Genomic DNA, 19,381 nt, shown 5'->3' on the forward strand with positions numbered 1-19,381 from the left:
ATAAAAATGAATACTGATGCAGTTATAAAATAATCAGTTTCTTAAAATTAATTGGACCATACTTTTATCAATTGGTCACACTACTGTTTTAATATAATAGACTAGATTATGACCCGCTCTTTGAAAGAGCGGGTATATTTTTGTTTTAATTTTGAGAAATTTAGTTTTTATATTTGTGTTTAATATTAATATTAATTTAAAATAATTTTTGGTAATTATATTAAATATGTCAATGGTTGCATAATTGTACACTTGTGTCATATGCATTTCAGAAATTATTTTTAAACTTTATTCGTAAAGTTTGCAACATATTATATTTTTTTAGTAGTTACCTAACATAATTCGTCAAAAATATCCGTACCCAAAAAACCCGACTCGGAATCAACCCAAAAATCAAAGTATCATACTCTATTAGATCTGACCCATATACTCAAGTGGTTCTTAAAATGTTATATCGGAAAACAAATATAAAACCCAAGCCGCACTGAAAACCGAACAAAATTTTTTGAATTTTTTTAATATATTCTATTAAATATATATATATATGTGGGTTAATATGGTCTTCGGTAAATAAAATAAAATTGAATAAATTTGTGATTCTTTTGATTTTGATGAAATTGTTATGATGTCATTAAAAAAAAGAGAAAATGGTAATATATAAAAATAAAATTAATTGATATGAAATATTAATAACCTATTATAAGATTATGTTTTTCTTTTTATTTTAGATTTAAAATTTATTTTTATGATAATTTTAAGATATTATTGAACACTTGAAATAGTAATATATAGAGAAATTTATCAAGTAAAAAATAGTATACTTCGGCAATAAACTTTTTTTTATGTAGAAGTATTTCATTTGAAAATTATCGTATTTTTCAAAAGTGTTATAAAGATTACAATTATGGTTTTGTTGTCCAGTTTTTCACGCCTCAACATTACACCAAATCGAGTGAGCATCTGAACACACACATATACATATAGTGAAACTTCTATAAATTAATAATGTTGGGACTACACCAAAACTATAATTTTTATTAATTTATAGATATATTATTTTATCGTTATACTAATTGAACAAAAAAATTTAATTTGGGACTGTAAAATTATATTATTTTACAGAAATTTTTAGTGTATATTGATTTAAAGAGTATTAATTTAAAAAGATTATATATATATATATATATATATTTCAATCTTATGGTTTATATTCTTCCACCCGCTCAAATATATTACGTAACCGTGAATTCTAAATCTTGATTTAGAATACGGTAGACGTGCCTTTTAAAAATTTGGATATTTTATATAGGTTAAGGGGAGTGTGATTTTGAGACAATTTATTATATATAAGTCTTGATAAATCTTAACATGTTGTATTTTGATAATTTCAGTTATTTTTAAATAAGTTAAGTAACTTAGATATAAAATACCTGAATCAAAAAAGATAGTTTAGTTTTCTAATTTATTTTTTAATATTTTTGTGTGTGCTTTAATATAGTTTTACTTTTACCTACACGGTTAAAAGGTAATAGACAGATTTTAGGATTGTCATTATGAACATGTCTATACTACACGACTGTTATTCCATGTGACCGTGGATTTTAATTAGTTAGTATTGTCTGTTATGCGCATTATGAGTTTGTGATATAGTTTTATATGCATGCGCATATGTATAAAACATACGTAACCGTGGATTTTAATCAGTTAGTATTGATAAGAGAGATGGTCTCGAGAATCTAATCTATTAAAACAGAATCCTATTTAATATCTACCATTTACAAGTTGTCATTTAAATTTGGACTACCTTTAGAATAGCAAATGTTTGGACATGGAAATGTGTTTGGTTCCTTGAATATATCAGTTTAACTTACAACTTAATTTAAACCAACATAGAAATACACATCTAATCGGTTATCCTTCATACCTAACTTAGACAAAACCAACGTTAAAACTTTATTTAAATTTGGTTATCACACTCTCCACGTGCAATACCTACCATTCCAGTTTTAATAATTACATTAGACAAATATACATTTTAAATGTACCCAAATCGTAATACATACCATTCCAGTTTTTATACCAACAAATTGTAATACATACTTTGATCATTATTCACCATATCAAACATTCCCAGTTATACAGAATTTTATTATGAACATAATATTATCTGAATATAAGTTTACATCATAGAAATTGTAAAATTTCATCATTGTTATCTAATTACATCACATATGATTTTTTTTATCTATTGAAGCCAACTATATGATTCAGGACTTACGTTCATTTACATTTTGTATCTGTCTCCCATCGTTAAATATATTTGATTATCAAAATCAAGTATAAAAGAATATTCTAACCAAAAGAATAAATGTACTCACATCTATCCTCTAAAGATTGGATATTCTTTTCCCAAGATATTCGTCCATATATTTCGAACCTTATATTTCGAACGCCATATTTATCAGCTTAACAATTACATTCTTATGTGTTCCATATCTTAACCGAATATAACAACTCCTACAAAATAGAGTAACCAGAATTTGTTTTCGATTTCATAAAATATGCAAATCAAAATATCCTAACGATACTCCTTCAATCTAATCTTTAGAAACATATCACTATAAAACATCTTCCCATTGCCTAACACTTTCTACAACTCACTATTAAAAAAACAGAGAAGCTAATGGCAATGGTTACATCAGACCGAATAACTTTGTTGAACGATGTCAAACCATTTAAATCAACTTGGAAGGTTGAAGTAAAGGTTCTACATTCATGGACACAGCGTTCTAACTATCCCGGTGGAGACTCTTTGCAGTTCATACTCGCAGATAAGACAGTAAGTGTTTCCATGACATAACTTTTATGTTTCTCAAAGGTTGTATTGCAGTCTGTTAAACTATATTATACCAAATGTTATTGTAGGGTGTTAAGATTCATTGTACCTGCAAGAGACTCTTCTTGGCTCGTGTTAAGAAACTTCAGGTGGGACAATGGAGGTTCATTGAGAATGTGTCTGTAACTCCTGCTGCTGGAAAGTACCGACCGACCAGTCATGCGTACAAGCTGACCATCATAAGTAACTCTAATGTCACCAATTCCTCCCTGAAAAATGATGATGAATTTTTGTCATTGACCACTTTCCCAGAAATCATGAATGGAAGTCTTGATTCAAATGTTCTAATTGGTAACTCATAATATAATTCCTTATATATCTAATTTCTTCTGCTTATCTAAATTAATAGTCCAAATTTCTTTGTATGTTTGTAGATGTTATTGGTCAAGCAATAGATATTGGAGATATGCAGGTTGTACCAGTTCAAGGTAAAGAAACAAAGAAGCTGGAACTTACTTTGACTGATACAGAGTAAGTTATGATTACATTAGACAATTATACATGATAAATGTAACCAAATCGTGTTTTTAATAATTTATCTTTTTTTCTCTATTATCAGGGATCACCAAATAGCATGTTGTCTTTGGGGTCGTTATGCTGAACAACTTTTATATACATACAGCGTACAAGCTGACCATCATAAGTAACTCTAATGTCACCAATTCCTCCCTGAAAAATGATGATGAATTTTTGTCATTGACCACTTTCCCAGAAATCATGAATGGAAGTCTTGATTCAAATGTTCTAATTGGTAACTCATAATATAATTCTTTATATATCTAATTTCTTCTGCTTATCTAAATTAATAGTCCAAATTTCTTTGTATGTTTGTAGATGTTATTGGTCAAGCAATAGATATTGGAGATATGCAGGTTGTACCAGTTCAAGGTAAAGAAACAAAGAAGCTGGAACTTACTTTGACTGATACAGAGTAAGTTATGAACATTACATTAGACAATTATACATGATAAATGTAACCAAATCGTGTTTTTAATAATTTATCTTTTTTCCTCTATTATCAGGGATCACCAAATAGCATGTTGTCTTTGGGGTCGTTATGCTGAACAACTTTTATATACATACAAAGTTGGTCAAGTGAATAAAAATTTCCTCTGTTTACTGAGATTTGCCAAAATCAATTTTTACAAGGGTAATATATCTACTAAAATATTAATTAGTATATATTTAGATTTGTATTTTAATTTATTTCAATTATTTACTTTGTTTGTTGTAGGACAAGTCCAGATAACAAATGCATTTGATACTTCAACCTTGGAGATAAATCCACCTGGATTTGATGTGCAAGATTATATCAGACTGTACGTTATACGATCATATCATAATACTTTTTAGATATATCTACATAGATTCCTTCTTGTGTAAAAGTTTAATTGCTATATAGGATGCCAAATAATGAGCTTGCTCTCATTACTGATGGTCGTGAGGTTGTGAAACCCAAAGGAAACAAACGCCAACCAGATCAGTGGTCAATTTACCCAGAGAGAAAAATTTTGGATATCATAATGGCGACTGAGGTTCGTTTTATATATTTATCTTAGCTTTTTTAAAATAAAAACCAACAAAGTTAATAAAGCTAATGTTACTTGTACAGATTGAGAAATGCATTGTTACAGCAACAGTTGATGCAATAGACACAGATTGGGCATGGTATTATTTTGGTTGTGCTAAGTGCCACTATAAGAAGGTTACTGACATTACTAATAGGGATGTGGTGCCTGTGAAACATCTGTGGTATTGTGATACATGCCATCAGTCAGTTACCAATGTTGCACCTAGGTATGTCTTTTTAACTTGAAACTAAAATGTTTCACAATCTATATGTTGTAACTAATTTATACATTTCGTACAGGTTCAAAATACACCTATTACTAAAGGATGACACTGGTGAAACTAAGGTGATGTTGCTTGATACTGTTGCTGAACCTATTTTGGGAGTAAGTGCTGAAGTACTCTTAAATGGTTCTCTAGAAGAGGTATATACAAGTTGTAATTTCACTTTTATATTATGGGTTGCATTTGTCGTTTTTAATGTTGTGTTTATTTCTATTTAGGTTGAGGATCCTGAAGACTTGCCTGACCAAGTTACTGCTCTGATTGGGAAGACTTTCAAATTTGGAGTCTATGTGAACAAAGATAATGTTGATTATGGATCCCATATATTTAATGTTGGGAAGACTTGGTCTGCTGATGCAATAATAACTTGCGCGGATGATGAGGACACCGGAGATACATCGACCATAGTTTCCTCTGATCGTTCATCAGAACAGGTTTGTAAAATTTGTGAAGTTTTTATATTGTATAATAAGCATATTTGTTATGGTTACTTATTTGATATTTTGAATCTGTTTTTTTGTATTAGGTGTCTTTTGTCAGCATTGAAACTGAAGACAACACATGTTTATCTTCAACTCCACTGTCAAAACGAAAAGAAAGCAGTAATGAAATTGATGACCTTTCTTCTACTTCAAAGAAACAATGCTCTAAGATAATCAAGGTGGAAAAGAACACTGTGGAGAAGTGAAAGGTGTTGCTGTTACGGACTTTGTTGCATTTTAGCAAATCAAATAAATGTTTTTTTATTTTATTTTTCTAGGATAGTGGTTTTTTTCAGTTTCTACGTATTATGTTGTTTTTTTCCTATCAATAAGGATGAGTTTTAATAAAATGAGTTTTAATAAACTAATAAGTTTCATTGTTATGCTTTCATTAAACATATATTCAAGTAGTGGAAAATATCCTATTTGTTATTATAGATGTTTAACCTACTGCAAAATGAATGTTAAGTTATCGCTTACTTGGCATATGTTGTAGTTGGAATACCTTTTGCTAACTCTATGACCATATGTCGCTTCAAGTTAGACACATAAACTGTCCTGAAAAACATCAAATAACGTAGAAGAATGTTAGTCATTTATATTATTTTATTAATGAAATTTTCAAATTTGATAGTAATAAACAAAATCTTAGAATAAAACACAAATACTAAAGAAATCGGTTGAGATATATGTTAAAACTGTTATACTGTATCTAAATATAAAAATTGTTGTGATCTATTTAGATATTATACTGCCTATTATGCAAAAAATCTTAACTAAAGCAATTTTCATTTACATATTCTGATTTACATATTTGTTTGAAATTGAACGAAATGGAACGAAATCAAACAATAACAGTACAATATGTTTAAAGATACAGTATATACCAACTTGTTATTTTGTTATATTTGTCCTGTTATGTTGCTTAGGAATATTAATCCTAATGAAGGTTTAATGAATGGAACAAGATTGCAAATCACTCAGCTTATGGATTTTATGGTGGAAGCTAGAATCTTAACTGGTGCTAAGGTTGGTGAAATCGCTTATATTCCAAGATTGTTGATCACTCCAACAGATAAAAGACTTCCTTTCAAGATGCGTAGAAGACAATTGCCTTTAGCAGTGGCTTTTGCAATAACCATCAACAAAAGCCAAGGACAATCACTGTCTGAAGTTGGATTATTTCTTCCTAGACCAGTTTTTTCTCACGGACAGCTATATGTTGCCATATCAAGGGTTACATCGAAGAAAGGTTTGAAAGTTTTGATCGTGGATAAAGAGGGGAAGCCACAAAGTAAAACTACAAATGTTGTTTTCAAAGAGGTTTTCAATAATCTTGAAAACAGAGAGGAGTGATGGAAGTGTCTAAACGAAAGATTGTTTTTTGTGTTAGACTGCAACGTGAAACTGGTGTTTTGTGTTTTGTTTTTTTTTTCTGATCTACATTTGAGTTGAAGTTTTTAAAGTCATATCTGACTTTGAACTAAATAAATTCAGTTTTTTTTTCATTTACCAGACACAATGTACTCTGCTCTTCACTATCAAACGTTACAGAGGTTTGAATTGAAACAAAACATGAATATAATCATCATGTTTTGTACCAAAAGAAATACAGTTTGTTATCCAGTCAAACCAATCCAAAATCAAATAAATTTCAACAATACACAGAACAATAATCATCCAAACTAGCACCAATTATACAACGATCACTATTCTGAAAATTTCAAAGCAGTCAATCTAATATATTACTATAAAGTCTAGCCGTGCATCCTAAACAGTCTATCCTTATAAAGATTCTACTGGTTTAGTTCACGGTTCCTCAATTTATATACGTTGTAGATAGTACTAACCTTTATTTCTGAAATTGGTTCGTGGACTGTTCCAATTAGTAAATTGTAGTTTCTCTTTTCTCCAGTCCTCACCAATAACCTAATGAATATATAAACTATGAGTTTGATCTGTTAACGTAAATAAACCAGAACAAATAAATTTATTAAAAAACAGAGTAGTAAGAAGATCAGGAGAATAAATAAGAAGGCAATTTATAAGAAACGTAATGTGTATAAAGCGTTTGAAACGTACACTTCACTTTTTTATAAGCTATATCATGTTTGCCTTCTACTCTTCTTATGTCCTTTTAAGAAAAAACTTTTGTTACCTGTACAAAAACGTATCAATAATCAATTATTCATTAACATAATAGGATTTCTAAATCCTGTTTATACAGCAAAAATAAATTTTTATAATTTAAAAATAAAACTTATCTGTGAGTCTAAAGCTTGGTGATGGTGGACCCGGAACTAAAGCAGATCTTGAAATCGAACATTATGATGGGAGATCTAGAACTCTAGGTGAGAGATCTATGAACGTTTAAAAAAATTCCAACTGATTAACCAAGTTCAAACCCTGATTGCTTAATATGAGTGTTTACAAACAAAAATCAAAAGAGTCTAACCTTAAAAACACAAGATCGATTGACTTGAATGATTTTTGAACGATTTGATCATGGATTTGAAGGGAACGATTCAAGTGATTTTGATCGATTACAGAACCACCGTCGAAGAAGAAGAAAAAATAAAGTTGTTGATTTTTTTAGAAGGACACGTTGAAGTAGTTGATCTTCCCGGAAAAAAAAAAATTCTAGGCTTCCTTTAATTTTTTATCAAACTATATTGTTTTTATAAATGGGCCAAATCAAAATACTTGAACTGTACTTACGTTACAAATTAATGGATCACAAACATTTATCAAGTATTATTATATGGGCCAAATTTGTTTAAATTTTGGGTTTTAACAAACAAACGTGTGTTTGATGTATGTACTAAACAAGCAAACATTATATATACTTCAAAAAACAAAACAAAATTAAATTATAAGGAAGACATCATATTATAAACATATAACTTAAATTATATAATCTAAACTCAAAAATAATTAGAGTAATTTGTCCAAATAATATCCGCGCATAGCGCGGGTCCGTATCTAGATACGGATCCGCGCTGTGTGCGGATATTGTTCTATCTAATTTTATGTATATTTAGTGGTAAATAATGTATGTTTATAATATTTTTATGTAATTGACAATATATAATATTTTTTTAGATATATTGAATTGTGATGGTTACGAAATATGTTGTACATGGTGTTTTTTTCTGTGCACAAATTTTCAATGTTGTACATGGTGTTTTTTTATTCTAGTGTTAGATGTTTTGTTTGTAAATTAACAGTTTGGTATGGACTATATTAACAAATTAATATGACGCCTTTCTAACTATTTTTGTTGTTAAAAAGATCTAACATATTTGGTCCAAATATTTTTTGGATTTACTTTTAAGATAATAAGTCTCGTTAGGTATATTCTGATTTACATATTTGAAAGGATCAATAGCATATTCTGATTTCCATATTTTCTAGAAGTTGTTATAAGAAGTTAAGATATATATTTGAAAGGAGCACAATATTTAGAATGTAGACTGGAAGTTAATAAATAGAGAGCTCGGAATATAAGGAACAAAATCTTGAAAATTATATATTATCTTATCAAATATAACAGAATAACAAAGTAAAGAAATCAAATTAAGTTGTTAACAGTTATTTTGTTTGCAAGACACGTTAGTAAATATTTGATCAAATATATTCTTGATAACATGTTTCTAATAATTCTTTTAGATAATGATTCTATTTACAAAATTATTAGATATTAATCTTATTTAAATTACAAAATATCTAATTTACCATAAAAGACACGTGTATAAATTATTTTTTGAGCTATGATAAACAAAAAAAAAAACTTATTTAACGTAAAAGATGAACATAATATAATCTCTATATGATTGAATCTTATATATTGACACCACTGTGTTCATAATGGCAGATTTCTCTAAGTTTAACAGAAAAGAAAGTGATCTCAATCTAAATGTGCGTCATTGTAAGAAAGAACCAAGCAGTAATGCATAAAAAATCTATCAACTGGACATAACTATAGTATACTATCTTTTTCTAATGTATATTATGATGAAAGATGGAGAAACATATTAATTAATCTAATATTTTTTGGTGCAGTTTATGATCTCAAGAGAAGCAAAAACGATTATATATACCAACATGAGGTCTAGTTTGAGTTATTGTATTGTTAATCTAATAGTATATAACCCTCGGTTTAGTTTTGTTTTAATTTCAGATTAAGGGATTAGTTAAGTTTTAATGTATTTAATGTTGGTTTAGTTTAAGTTGTCCGGTTGTGTAATTTTAGTACCGTCTAATAATAATACTATTGTAGCAAATTTAAAATGGTCCATATAAATTAAATAGTTTAATAACAAATTTAAAGGGTCCAAAATTTAAATGACAATTTCTAATGGTAGATAAATTTAGGACTTTATTTTAATAGAGTAGATTTGACCATTCCATCAAATTAGAGTCCTATTTGAAAATGACCTTGGCATGTTTTTTTTTGCACCTATTGAACAAAGTTGTGACTAAATATATAGACGCATTTATTTTTATAACTTCATTAATATCATCTACTGAATTAAATCTATAATAGTTATACGACAACATATAAACTTTTAATAAACCTGCATATCAATTCATATTTCTTGGTTTATACATCGTACTAAAATAATGTTCCATACCATCTAAAACGATTATAAGCTAACATGTATAACATCTATGGTGGATCATCCTTGACATACACAGAGAATCATCTTACTCATGCTATTGACTTCTCTCCGGCCTACCTTATCATGTTGGATTAACAGACCATTGAATAAGCATAGTTCATAGTTTACCTTTCATGAATTAGCTATCACATTTGATCATCTCAATATATTGTGATCTTAGGTGTCCAGCTAGATCACAACCAGCTTATTCCTCTCACACTGAATTATCTCATGTCCATAGTTTATCTTAAATATTTTCATTATTCCGTGTATCAATGTCTTCATTATTCAGAGGAGATGAAGAAGATGATCTCATTTAACTAAGCGTAAAATTTCTTTCTTCTTTATTGTATTACAATATATATAGTAATATATATAACTATAGATGTACATGTAGTTAAGAAGTTCTTGTATTTGTATTCCTCTTCCCCAGGGATCAATCCCAGACGAGGGAACCCTAGGAGAGCCGCCGACTCCAACTACCGTCCATGTACGATCCATACTAGATCTGACCAACTGACCATCCTACCTCCTCTACGTTCTTGACAGCCCATCTTTGTCTCAGTAGAGTCTTTCAGTGGCATAATGTTGGTTAGTTATATTTCACAAAAGATTTAATCATAAAACGAAATCAAACAATATCTCCATCATCTTTTAGTTTAAATATTTAAACATGTAATATTGATTTTAATTGCAGTTATATTTTAAATTGGACTCAACTGACGTCAAAAAAAAAAATTGGACTCAACTATTATCAATAGGACATGTTCCTAATTTAATAGTATTGATTCCAGCTCAAATAATATTTCAGTTGGCTAGGAGAACCCAGTCCCCACCCATTTATTAAAATGGGCTCAAAGAGTCCGAATGCAGCCCATTTAATAGCTTAGTCAGCAAGTTGTTACTTGTTGTGGCGAAAATGACTTTGGCGAGTGATCGATCTCCAACTAGTAAAAGTCCACGGTTTTAGTTTGGCATTAGAATGTCTTTATATTAGAATAAAACATGAGATTGGAGATGGAAAATTGATAAAATAACCTTCAACTCAAAATAAGCCAAAAAACCATCAATTCACAAACACGCTATTTTAACTTTCAACTTCTAGTCAAACACGAATAAATTTCATACTTTCACGAATAAATCTCAGCCGCCGAAAATTTCTTTCACGCACTTGCTTTCATCCTTTTTCACTTGGTTCATCTTCTATCGAGTATATGTGATCATACATTAAACAACAACGTGTTTAGGGCTGCCTTCAAAAAAATAAAGTGTTTTAGGTTTAACTTTAACTTTTATGTTTTTATTCTTAAAATTGTTTTGAACATAAGCACTTAACTATTTTATGTTATATCTGAATTTACATTATAATTGTATTTTTAATTAAGTTATTTTGTTAAACAATTTTTTTAGTGTTTAATTCAGTTTTAAAATATTATATCTAAACTTATTTGAGAATATTTTATTAAATTAGTCATTCTTATCGATATGAAAAACTACAATTTTTGTTGTCAAAAAAAGAAGAAGAATAACAACAATTTTTAATTAATATATTTTTAATTTAACAATTTTAATCTTCAACCTTTAAAAATTGGAACAAAAAATCTCATATTTGTGTTGACCAAGCCATTTTGGTTCATTAAAAGTCAACTGTTAAATATAACTAACGACACAAAACAGTTGAATTTTGACGAGACTAAAATGGCTTTGTGAATAAAAGTATGATATTTATTCGTGTTTGACTAGAAGTTGAAGGTTAAAATAGCGTGTTTGTTAGTAGGTGATTTTTTTGGCTTATTTTCAAAAATTGGGGTTATTTTGTCAAATTTTCCAACTGGAGAGAGATGAAAGGTGAGATTAGAGGAAGATATTTTAGAGGTTTGTGGCGGGAGTTATTAGAGAATCAAATCTATTGTTTAATTTGATTAGCAAAATATGTTACATGGAAACGGAAGCGGGTACGTGGAAGCAGAAGCGTAAGAAAGCGCAGAAGCGAGATTTTTTAAAATATTAGGAAGCGGGTAAGTGTTGGAAGCGTATATCTATATATAAATATAGATATCTACATATATATATGTAAATTTTTAAAAAAATTAGGACTAAAAATTATATGATTTAAATTTGAAATAAAACATTTATTCATTTATAATAATTTTGAAATGATTTTATATTAAAACTGTAAAAATACACATAAATTATGTTTACAAAAAATATTATATTAATTATTTTAATCTTCATAAATAATTGACACAATATGTTTCAATATGTGCTATATCTTTAATAAAAAATCTCAATGCATAAAGATAAGTTATAGTATTATTTTTGATATTTGTATATTTATAACTCAATATTCATTACTATTAATTTATTTTATTTTATATAGATTAAAACTATAGTTTTATATTTTATTGATATACATTGTATTTGTTTTTTAAACGGAAGAGTGATTCCAAAACGGAATCATAAGATTCCAACAGGTTTTTAAAGAGAATATTTTAGAAACGTTTTGGAAGCGAGATTCCGCAAGCTTCCACAAGGTTTCGATTCTGATTCTGATTCCGAAGCGGGAAGCGGACGTCCGATGAAGCTTCCGTGCAACATAGCAGTGCAAAATATATTCTTATTTTGTGGAAAACAATTTGATCCTATACATATTCCGAACATTTATAATTTACATCATTAAGATCTATAATATTATTTGCGAAGTAAATTTTTGCATCCGAGCTCTCATGTTAAAAGTTAGAGCAATTAATATCGTTTATACCCTTAATGAATAAATTATATAAATTAGTCAAAAATAAAAATGAATTTAAAATATATCTGATTAAATAAATGATTAAAATTAATAATAATAGGAATTATCTAAAATATAAATAATTAAAAACGATTTTCTATTAATACTGTTATATTTATATATTATATTAGATAATTGATTATAGATAAATATAATAAAATTTTCAAAAGTAAAAACATGTTTTAAAACATAAGATAATTCTTAGATATATTCTGTTGTTATCTGAAAATAAAACATGTTATAAACCATATCATAATTCTTAAATATATTATGTTGTTATCTGAAAATAATATTTTATTATAAAATTTATAGTTAGATATAAAACAATTTATAATTAAATGCTAATCAATCAAATAAATAAAATTTCTAAAATATTTTTAATATGTGAATTTTTAAAATTTAACACAACAATAAGCAAATATATATACATATATTTATATATATATTGATAAAAACTAATGAATATATATTAATGATATTTTATTTATATGTTATATTAGATAATTGACTATAAGTAAATATAATAAAATTCTCAAAAATAAAATATATTTTAAAAAACATATAATAATTCTTATATTTGTTTTGTTTTTATCTGAAAATAAACCTTTTTATTATAAATTATAAAGTTTTTTGGAAAGGAAGGAATAGTAAAGTTTTTAGTAATTTGGATATGGATCCTCGACATACGTTCAAATTGGCAGAAACAGAATCAACACTCTGGGCTGAGGCACATGTATCCAAGGAAAACATGAGAGTCTTACCGGTCGAGCCTACAACCCTTCCTTTGATTCTAGGAACATGGTGCTTCATAGATGGTTCTTGGAAGGAGAATGATGTTTTCTCAAGACAAGGTTGGCTTAGTATTTTAGAAGGTTTTGCTGGTTTGTTGGGGGCGAGGAATGTACGGGCTTGTCTAACTCCTCTGCATGCGGAGATAGAAGCTCTATTATGGACAATGGAATGTATGAAAAATTTACGTCAATTTCAGGGTACATTTGCAACGGATTGTTCTCAATTGATGAAGATGCTTTCGGAACCAGAAGAAATGCCAGCATTTGCAAATTATTTGGAAAATATCAAAACCCTGAGAAAGAGTTTCATTAGACCAGAGATCATCTATGTACCGAAGATGCAAAATTCAAAAGCGGATAGTCTAACACGCAGTGTCAGGAAACAACTATCTTTCGTCGTTCACATGGATTAGGATCTCTCGGTGTGGTCCACAGAGTCAGTATGAGTCTGTTTTTGATGACAAATTTTTTTTTAGAAAGTTTAATGTTTGATTTATCTTTTTAAAAACATAATTAATAATTTATTATGTTTAATAGTTATAAACATGTAAATATCTATAAGAACACTATACCCGCAAGTTTGATCTTTAAGTTGAAATTTTTTTTGAACATTCTAAAAATATGCTATATGATTAACTCAACTGTACGTATAAAGTCTAACAGATTTCAAGTCCGGCTCCTTAACCACTCGGACATATTGACTGTTGTACCTATTTGTCAGACTATATGTTAAAATATTGCATCGAGAGTTAGTTGAAGCCAGTAAAATTGAGTGTATAATGGCTTCGAATGGCATGCAGATCAAAAAAACGCAGATCAAATCCAAAACGCTAATCAAGCAGAACAAATACAGATCATACAGAACAAATGCAGATCTAACTGGTTAAGTTAATTTATCGAATTAGTGTATTTAACCAAATATTAAAAATAATTTTGTAAATTAAATATCTAAAACAAAAATACAAGTTCTTATCAATTATTTTTTATTAATTTAATAAATGCAAAAAAAGTTTAAACATTATATAAAAGTTAAACACAATTATAACAAAAAAAATCATAAACAAGAAAAAATATAATTCTAATAAATATATTGAAACTTAAAAATTATATAAAATTCATTAAAATGACAAAAGTATTTTTTCTATTTAATTATTTTTATAGTCCAAATTACGAGTTTTACCGGTTTTTACGAGATTTGAAGGTTTAATTCAAATCCGATCTTTAGAGTAACCCGAAACATGAAGATGGATGAGTTACGGTTTGACCGGCCAGTCCAGTCTGGTTTTCAAACACTATTCAAAACAGTTGTATCTTTATTTATCAAATAAACTTACTAAATTATCATATTTAATTAAATGTTAGAAAATAATAATTAAAATTAAATATATAAACCAAATATACAAATTCTAATTTATAAATAATGAAATTTAAATTACCAAACATCATAGATATATTCATTAGAATAAGTTTTACAAAATATTTGAAAATAAAATTTTATTAATTATTTTAATTATATTACTCATAACAAGAATAAAAATAAAATATACTATAATATATATGTTTTCTATCAATGTAAATATTATAAATGATTTTTAGTAAAGCAAAGAAAATAGATAATACAAAAATAATATATATATATATATATATATATATATATATATCTAGTTATTGCAAACATAATATATAAAAATATGAATATGTTGAATATATACTTTTGATGTCAAAAACAAAAAAAGAATATATACTTTTATGTTAATGTTTTATAAAATTATTTAAATTCTATAACATAAACTCATTTTAAAATAAATTATTTATAAAACGAAATTATTAAATTTTGTTTAAAAGATTTAGTTATTTAGTTTCAAAGTGAATAACATGAATTAGCAAAGTAGACTATCTATTAATAATTAATAGCCAATATAAATAAATTTATATTATTGATCTGTAAGTGTACAGCCTCTTTTTCTTCCTTAGTTGCAGATCAAAATATTTATGTGCAATTTAGATCTGCATGCAGATTTTTTATTTTTTAATTATTTATTTTTGATCTGCAAAAAATGTGTTGAATGGCAAAAAAATTGCAGTCCAATCTGCATTTAAAATGTTTTGCATTTATTCTGCATCTTTCCTGTGTTACATTCAAAGCCAATGAATCCAACAAATATGAATATAAATAATTTGAGCAAAAAATCATTGCCTTTAAAAATTCCCTGACAAAAAAACTGTCAAAGCAGAGAGAAACTATTGATTCGCTTTGCACCAGATCAAATTGGTTCTCCATTGGACAATATTGTCAAGAAACCAGAATCTTGTGGTGCAAAGGAATCTAGCAAAACTTTGGAGGAAACTGAAACTTGAATCACAATTTGGTCAAAAGCATGTCACTGATATACAGTTTGATGGATAGTATAATTTATTCTAAAGAAAAAACATCAAGTGGTGGAACTCCATCAATATGTGAAACTGAATCAGTTCTAACCACATCAAAACGAGTTGGTTCATGCCAACGAGATGCTGACAGAGACTGCTTTGAACCCAAATCACATAGAATTGCAGGAAGTAGCTCTTGCGCAGTTTGATGAGTGTGTTTTAGTGCTGATGAAGACACACTGCCTTGATAATCAGGCTTAACACCATATAGGCTTATCAGAGAGAATAACGTTGAAGAAGTTGGGTTGTATCAAGACAAAACTCTATAACTCTATCCCTGTGGCTACCATTGCATTCTATGATTGGTGGGAATGTTGATGAACATGCTTTTGCCTCCTCACCACTGCCTCTCTCCCTCAAATTTAAGCCTAGTACAGTTGCAACCCATGAATCCATAGCTTATGTTTTATTGAATTACTTTTAGCCCTTTCACTCTACCATTTACTTGTAACTGTCAATGCACCAAGTGTCACTCTTAAGTTTTATCACTCACTCACTTCTCATCACAAACACAAAACAAATCTCAACCATATTCACTTCCTAAACTCTCTAATGGCGCTACTAAACCAAGTCTCTTGGTTACCTTCACTGTGATGCTCATGCTCATTGTGGCTTCACCCACAGTGACATCTCGACCACTCATGAAGCCAACCGTTGGTGTGTACGCACCTTCTCCTTCCACAAGCCTTGTCAACCGCTGATGAAGAAGAAACAGGTTACTGCTGGGACTCACTGATGCAGCTTCAACACTGTTGGAGAGCTGATCTTGTTCTTCCTTAACCGGTGAGACTTATTACACTGGACCTGGGTGTTGCAGTGCAATAAGAACCGTTGGACTCTCTCAAGTGCTGGTCTACTATGATTGGTGCTCTTCTTGGTTTCACTCCTCAAGAAGGTGACGTGCTCCAAGGTTACTCTGATGACGACAAGGACTCTGACCACAAGAATGGTGATGAACATGTTCTTGCCTCTTCACCACAGCCTTTGTCCCTCAAGTTCAAGTCTAGTAATGTTGTTAACCCTCTTGAATCCAGACACTATGTTCTCTAGTTAACGAGTTTCTCATGTAATTACTTTAGCCTTTTCATTCTACCATTTACATGTAACAGTCAAGGCCCCAAGTGTCTCTATATAAACTAAACTCTCTACGGTTATCACCAAACACAAACAAATCTCAAGCATATCAATCTTCAGAGAAAACGGCTACCAAACTAAGTTTTGTGGTTACCTTGACTGTGACGCTCATGCTCATGGTGTGAACAGCTGGAACCAACCGTGGGTGCACCTTGTCCTTCCACAAGCCTTAATGTGCCGTCTCAGGCTTGATGAAGAAACAGGTTACTGCTGTGACTCACTGATGCAACTGTTCTGGACAGTTGATCTTGTTCTTCCTTAACCGTTTTATTTTTCCAAGAGAAATATGATTATCTAAAAGATTCGTTTACTCAGAACAAGGTTTTGACAAATCTAGCAAACATAATCCTCTTCTTGTCAGATCCAGTCATACCCTTTGTTAAATCAATGAACGATCCACCAACACACATAATAACCCTAAGCGCTGTTCAGGTCAACAGACAGTAGGAAAAGATACTAATAATTAAAAGAGTTTATGAGCCACAGCTACGGCACCATGGTACAGAAAATTTGGGGATAATAATAAAACACAAGAAAAGCTTATCATGTCTTAGATTAGAAACAACTAGGGGCGTTAAAGAAACTTGAAATAATTGCTAGATAGAACGACAAACGTTAGTTGGAGGGGTTTTAATTACTCTCAGCGACTCTCACTCATGGGAGGAAACTATGATCCGCAACATCCACTGTACTTATGGTCTTGGAAGGTTGTCCAAGTAACTCTGCCACAATGTCAATGAAATTTTTCACACCTCTTTTGCTAGTCCTGATGTGGCCAGCTAGATCCACTAAAACCGGAGGATATCGTCTAGCAACCTAGTAAACACAAGTTCATTATGATTTTGCTAGGCAGAAAAAGAAAAGAAAAAAACACGGACCTCATCGAAGAAAGCATATGTCCTTGCGGGTGTTATCTTGAAAATTTCATCGTAGAGATGCATGATCCCGTAGTCGATTATGATCTTCAATAACTCCCTCTACAAAAAAAAAAAAAAAAAAAATTTCAAAAAAACCTGATTATCAGATAAATAGATGCCAACATCAATGACGAAGGTAGGTGGCTGAGACGTAAATTCAACGGACATATGCAAGATAAATTGTAAAAGCGTGGAACTCTTGCCATCCCAATCCCATAGATATGGAATACTGACGCTACCATTGGCAGCTACATGCATTTGCTTATGGTTGATTCCCGTAATACCGTCTTCGCAGACTACCCACGCTTGAGGAGGATCCTTAGGATAAGACTCTGGTAGATAAATGGTGATAAAAGCTTTGAAAGAGTTTCCCTTGTAGATATACTCAACATCACCAGTTAAGTTGAGCAGATTTGCCACTGGGTCGGATTTCATCCACGGGAAACAATAGAGTGTTTCCCTGATATGTGCCAAGACATCATCCAAGTGGGCATGAGCAAGACCCCAACTCCTCATGGTGTCAAAAAATTTAGTAAGGTCTACCTGTAGATAAGGATTTGACAATTAACTCCCATGATAATTCAAATATTTACAATCACATATAACTTACCTTAAATCGGTTGGGAGCTTTGATTGGAGGATAGAATCCATTGTAGAAGAAGTTCATTAACAATATTCAGATATTTGTTTCGCATCGGCTCACCTCCTTGTTCAATGTATAGTGCTACATCATTTGGCTGTGGAACAATTCGGCGAGTAACCTGATCGATAAACCTTTTTTTTGCTTGGGCAGGAAACGTTTGAATCTTGTCATACAGACTCTTCCCATGAAGAGCTAAAAGGTCCTCCATATCTTTCTGCATCTTCGACAAATCGGATGAGGAAGAAGCCATAGCTGTTGATTTGACAAGGACAAATCAAATATGTAGAGAGTAGAAATTGAAATTAGGGTTTGTACTTGACAATAGCTATTGAACGATTAGATCACGATTACGAAGAGATTTGAAAAAAGAGTTTACCTCTTTACGGTTTGCCAGCGAGAGTGTGTGTGACTGTTGAAGCTTTTTTCAATTCTCGGCGGTGATGGAGATGAACCGTCGCGGAAAGAGTTAATCCGGACAATTGAAGCTATTTAGGTCTGGGACACTAAACCGGTCCGAAAAATTCAATTCGAACTGTGAAATATTTGATTGAATTTCCGGTTATGATTATTATTTAAACCGTTTAAAATCTACAACTTAGCGTTACAAATTAATATGGGTTAGTTGGTTATACAATAATTTGCCAACTCTAGTGGTTAGTGATGCGTTGATAATCTCTGGGAACCCGGGTTCGACGGAATGTTTGCTCAATTTTTGTGTTTTTGTTTTCTATTCAAACGAAACTATGTCGTTTTGTTAGAGTAAGCTGACTCTCTGTTATGAC

The 19,381-nt window shown here is 29.9% G+C and overlaps 2 protein-coding genes, 1 long non-coding RNA gene and 1 pseudogene across 8 annotated transcripts; 2 read left to right on the top strand and 2 right to left on the bottom strand.

The window, feature by feature from the left end:
* Window positions 1-1,782: 1,782 nt before the first annotated feature.
* LOC103853016 lies at window positions 1,783-7,889 on the bottom strand. 6 transcript variants are annotated; one of them, XR_004455665.1, is made up of 7 exons: window positions 7,688-7,889; window positions 7,315-7,592; window positions 7,083-7,161; window positions 5,713-5,790; window positions 3,463-3,565; window positions 2,946-3,105; window positions 1,783-1,992 (listed from the first exon to the last, which is right to left on the bottom strand). It is a non-coding gene; the product is annotated as an uncharacterized LOC103853016 (long non-coding RNA). The 6 variants fall into 6 exon arrangements; XR_004455663.1 differs by lacking the exon at window positions 1,783-1,992 and adding an exon at window positions 2,126-2,517 and having other exon boundaries at window positions 3,517-3,565; window positions 5,738-5,790; XR_004455661.1 differs by lacking the exon at window positions 1,783-1,992 and adding an exon at window positions 2,126-2,517 and having other exon boundaries at window positions 5,738-5,790.
* On the top strand, window positions 3,572-5,706 carry LOC117132157. Its single transcript, XM_033285877.1, has 4 exons — window positions 3,572-4,431; window positions 4,509-4,693; window positions 4,767-4,890; window positions 4,969-5,706. The coding sequence occupies exons 1-4, from the start codon at window positions 4,300-4,302 to the stop codon at window positions 5,404-5,406; spliced, it is 879 nt and encodes a 292-aa protein (XP_033141768.1). The 5' UTR covers window positions 3,572-4,299; the 3' UTR covers window positions 5,407-5,706.
* A 5,465-nt stretch (window positions 7,890-13,354) lies between the features above and the next one.
* LOC103853017 lies at window positions 13,355-18,052 on the top strand (annotated as a pseudogene).
* Window positions 17,479-19,105, bottom strand: LOC103853018. The gene is made up of 5 exons (XM_018656727.2): window positions 18,976-19,105; window positions 18,567-18,851; window positions 18,053-18,499; window positions 17,918-18,016; window positions 17,479-17,855 (listed from the first exon to the last, which is right to left on the bottom strand). The coding sequence occupies exons 2-5, from the start codon at window positions 18,621-18,623 to the stop codon at window positions 17,694-17,696; spliced, it is 765 nt and encodes a 254-aa protein (XP_018512243.1). The 5' UTR covers window positions 18,624-18,851; window positions 18,976-19,105; the 3' UTR covers window positions 17,479-17,693.
* Between the last annotated feature and the right edge of the window lie 276 nt (window positions 19,106-19,381).

This window comes from Brassica rapa, chromosome A02 (genome assembly GCF_000309985.2).
Source record: "Brassica rapa cultivar Chiifu-401-42 chromosome A02, CAAS_Brap_v3.01, whole genome shotgun sequence".
Lineage (NCBI taxonomy): Eukaryota > Viridiplantae > Streptophyta > Magnoliopsida > Brassicales > Brassicaceae > Brassica > Brassica rapa.

Coding starts and splice junctions, on each gene's coding strand:
- LOC117132157 (XM_033285877.1), top strand. CDS start 4,300: ATGCCAAATAATGAGCTTGCTCTCATTACTGATGGTCGTGAGGTTGTG. Junction 4,432..4,508: donor ATATCATAATGGCGACTGAG/GTTCGTTTTATA, acceptor TTACTTGTACAG/ATTGAGAAATGCATTGTTAC. Junction 4,694..4,766: donor GTTACCAATGTTGCACCTAG/GTATGTCTTTTT, acceptor CATTTCGTACAG/GTTCAAAATACACCTATTAC.
- LOC103853018 (XM_018656727.2), bottom strand. CDS start 18,623: ATGAACTTCTTCTACAATGGATTCTATCCTCCAATCAAAGCTCCCAAC. Junction 18,017..18,052: donor TCTATTTATCTGATAATCAG/GTTTTTTTGAAA, acceptor TTTTTTTTGTAG/AGGGAGTTATTGAAGATCAT. Junction 17,856..17,917: donor CATATGCTTTCTTCGATGAG/GTCCGTGTTTTT, acceptor TGTGTTTACTAG/GTTGCTAGACGATATCCTCC.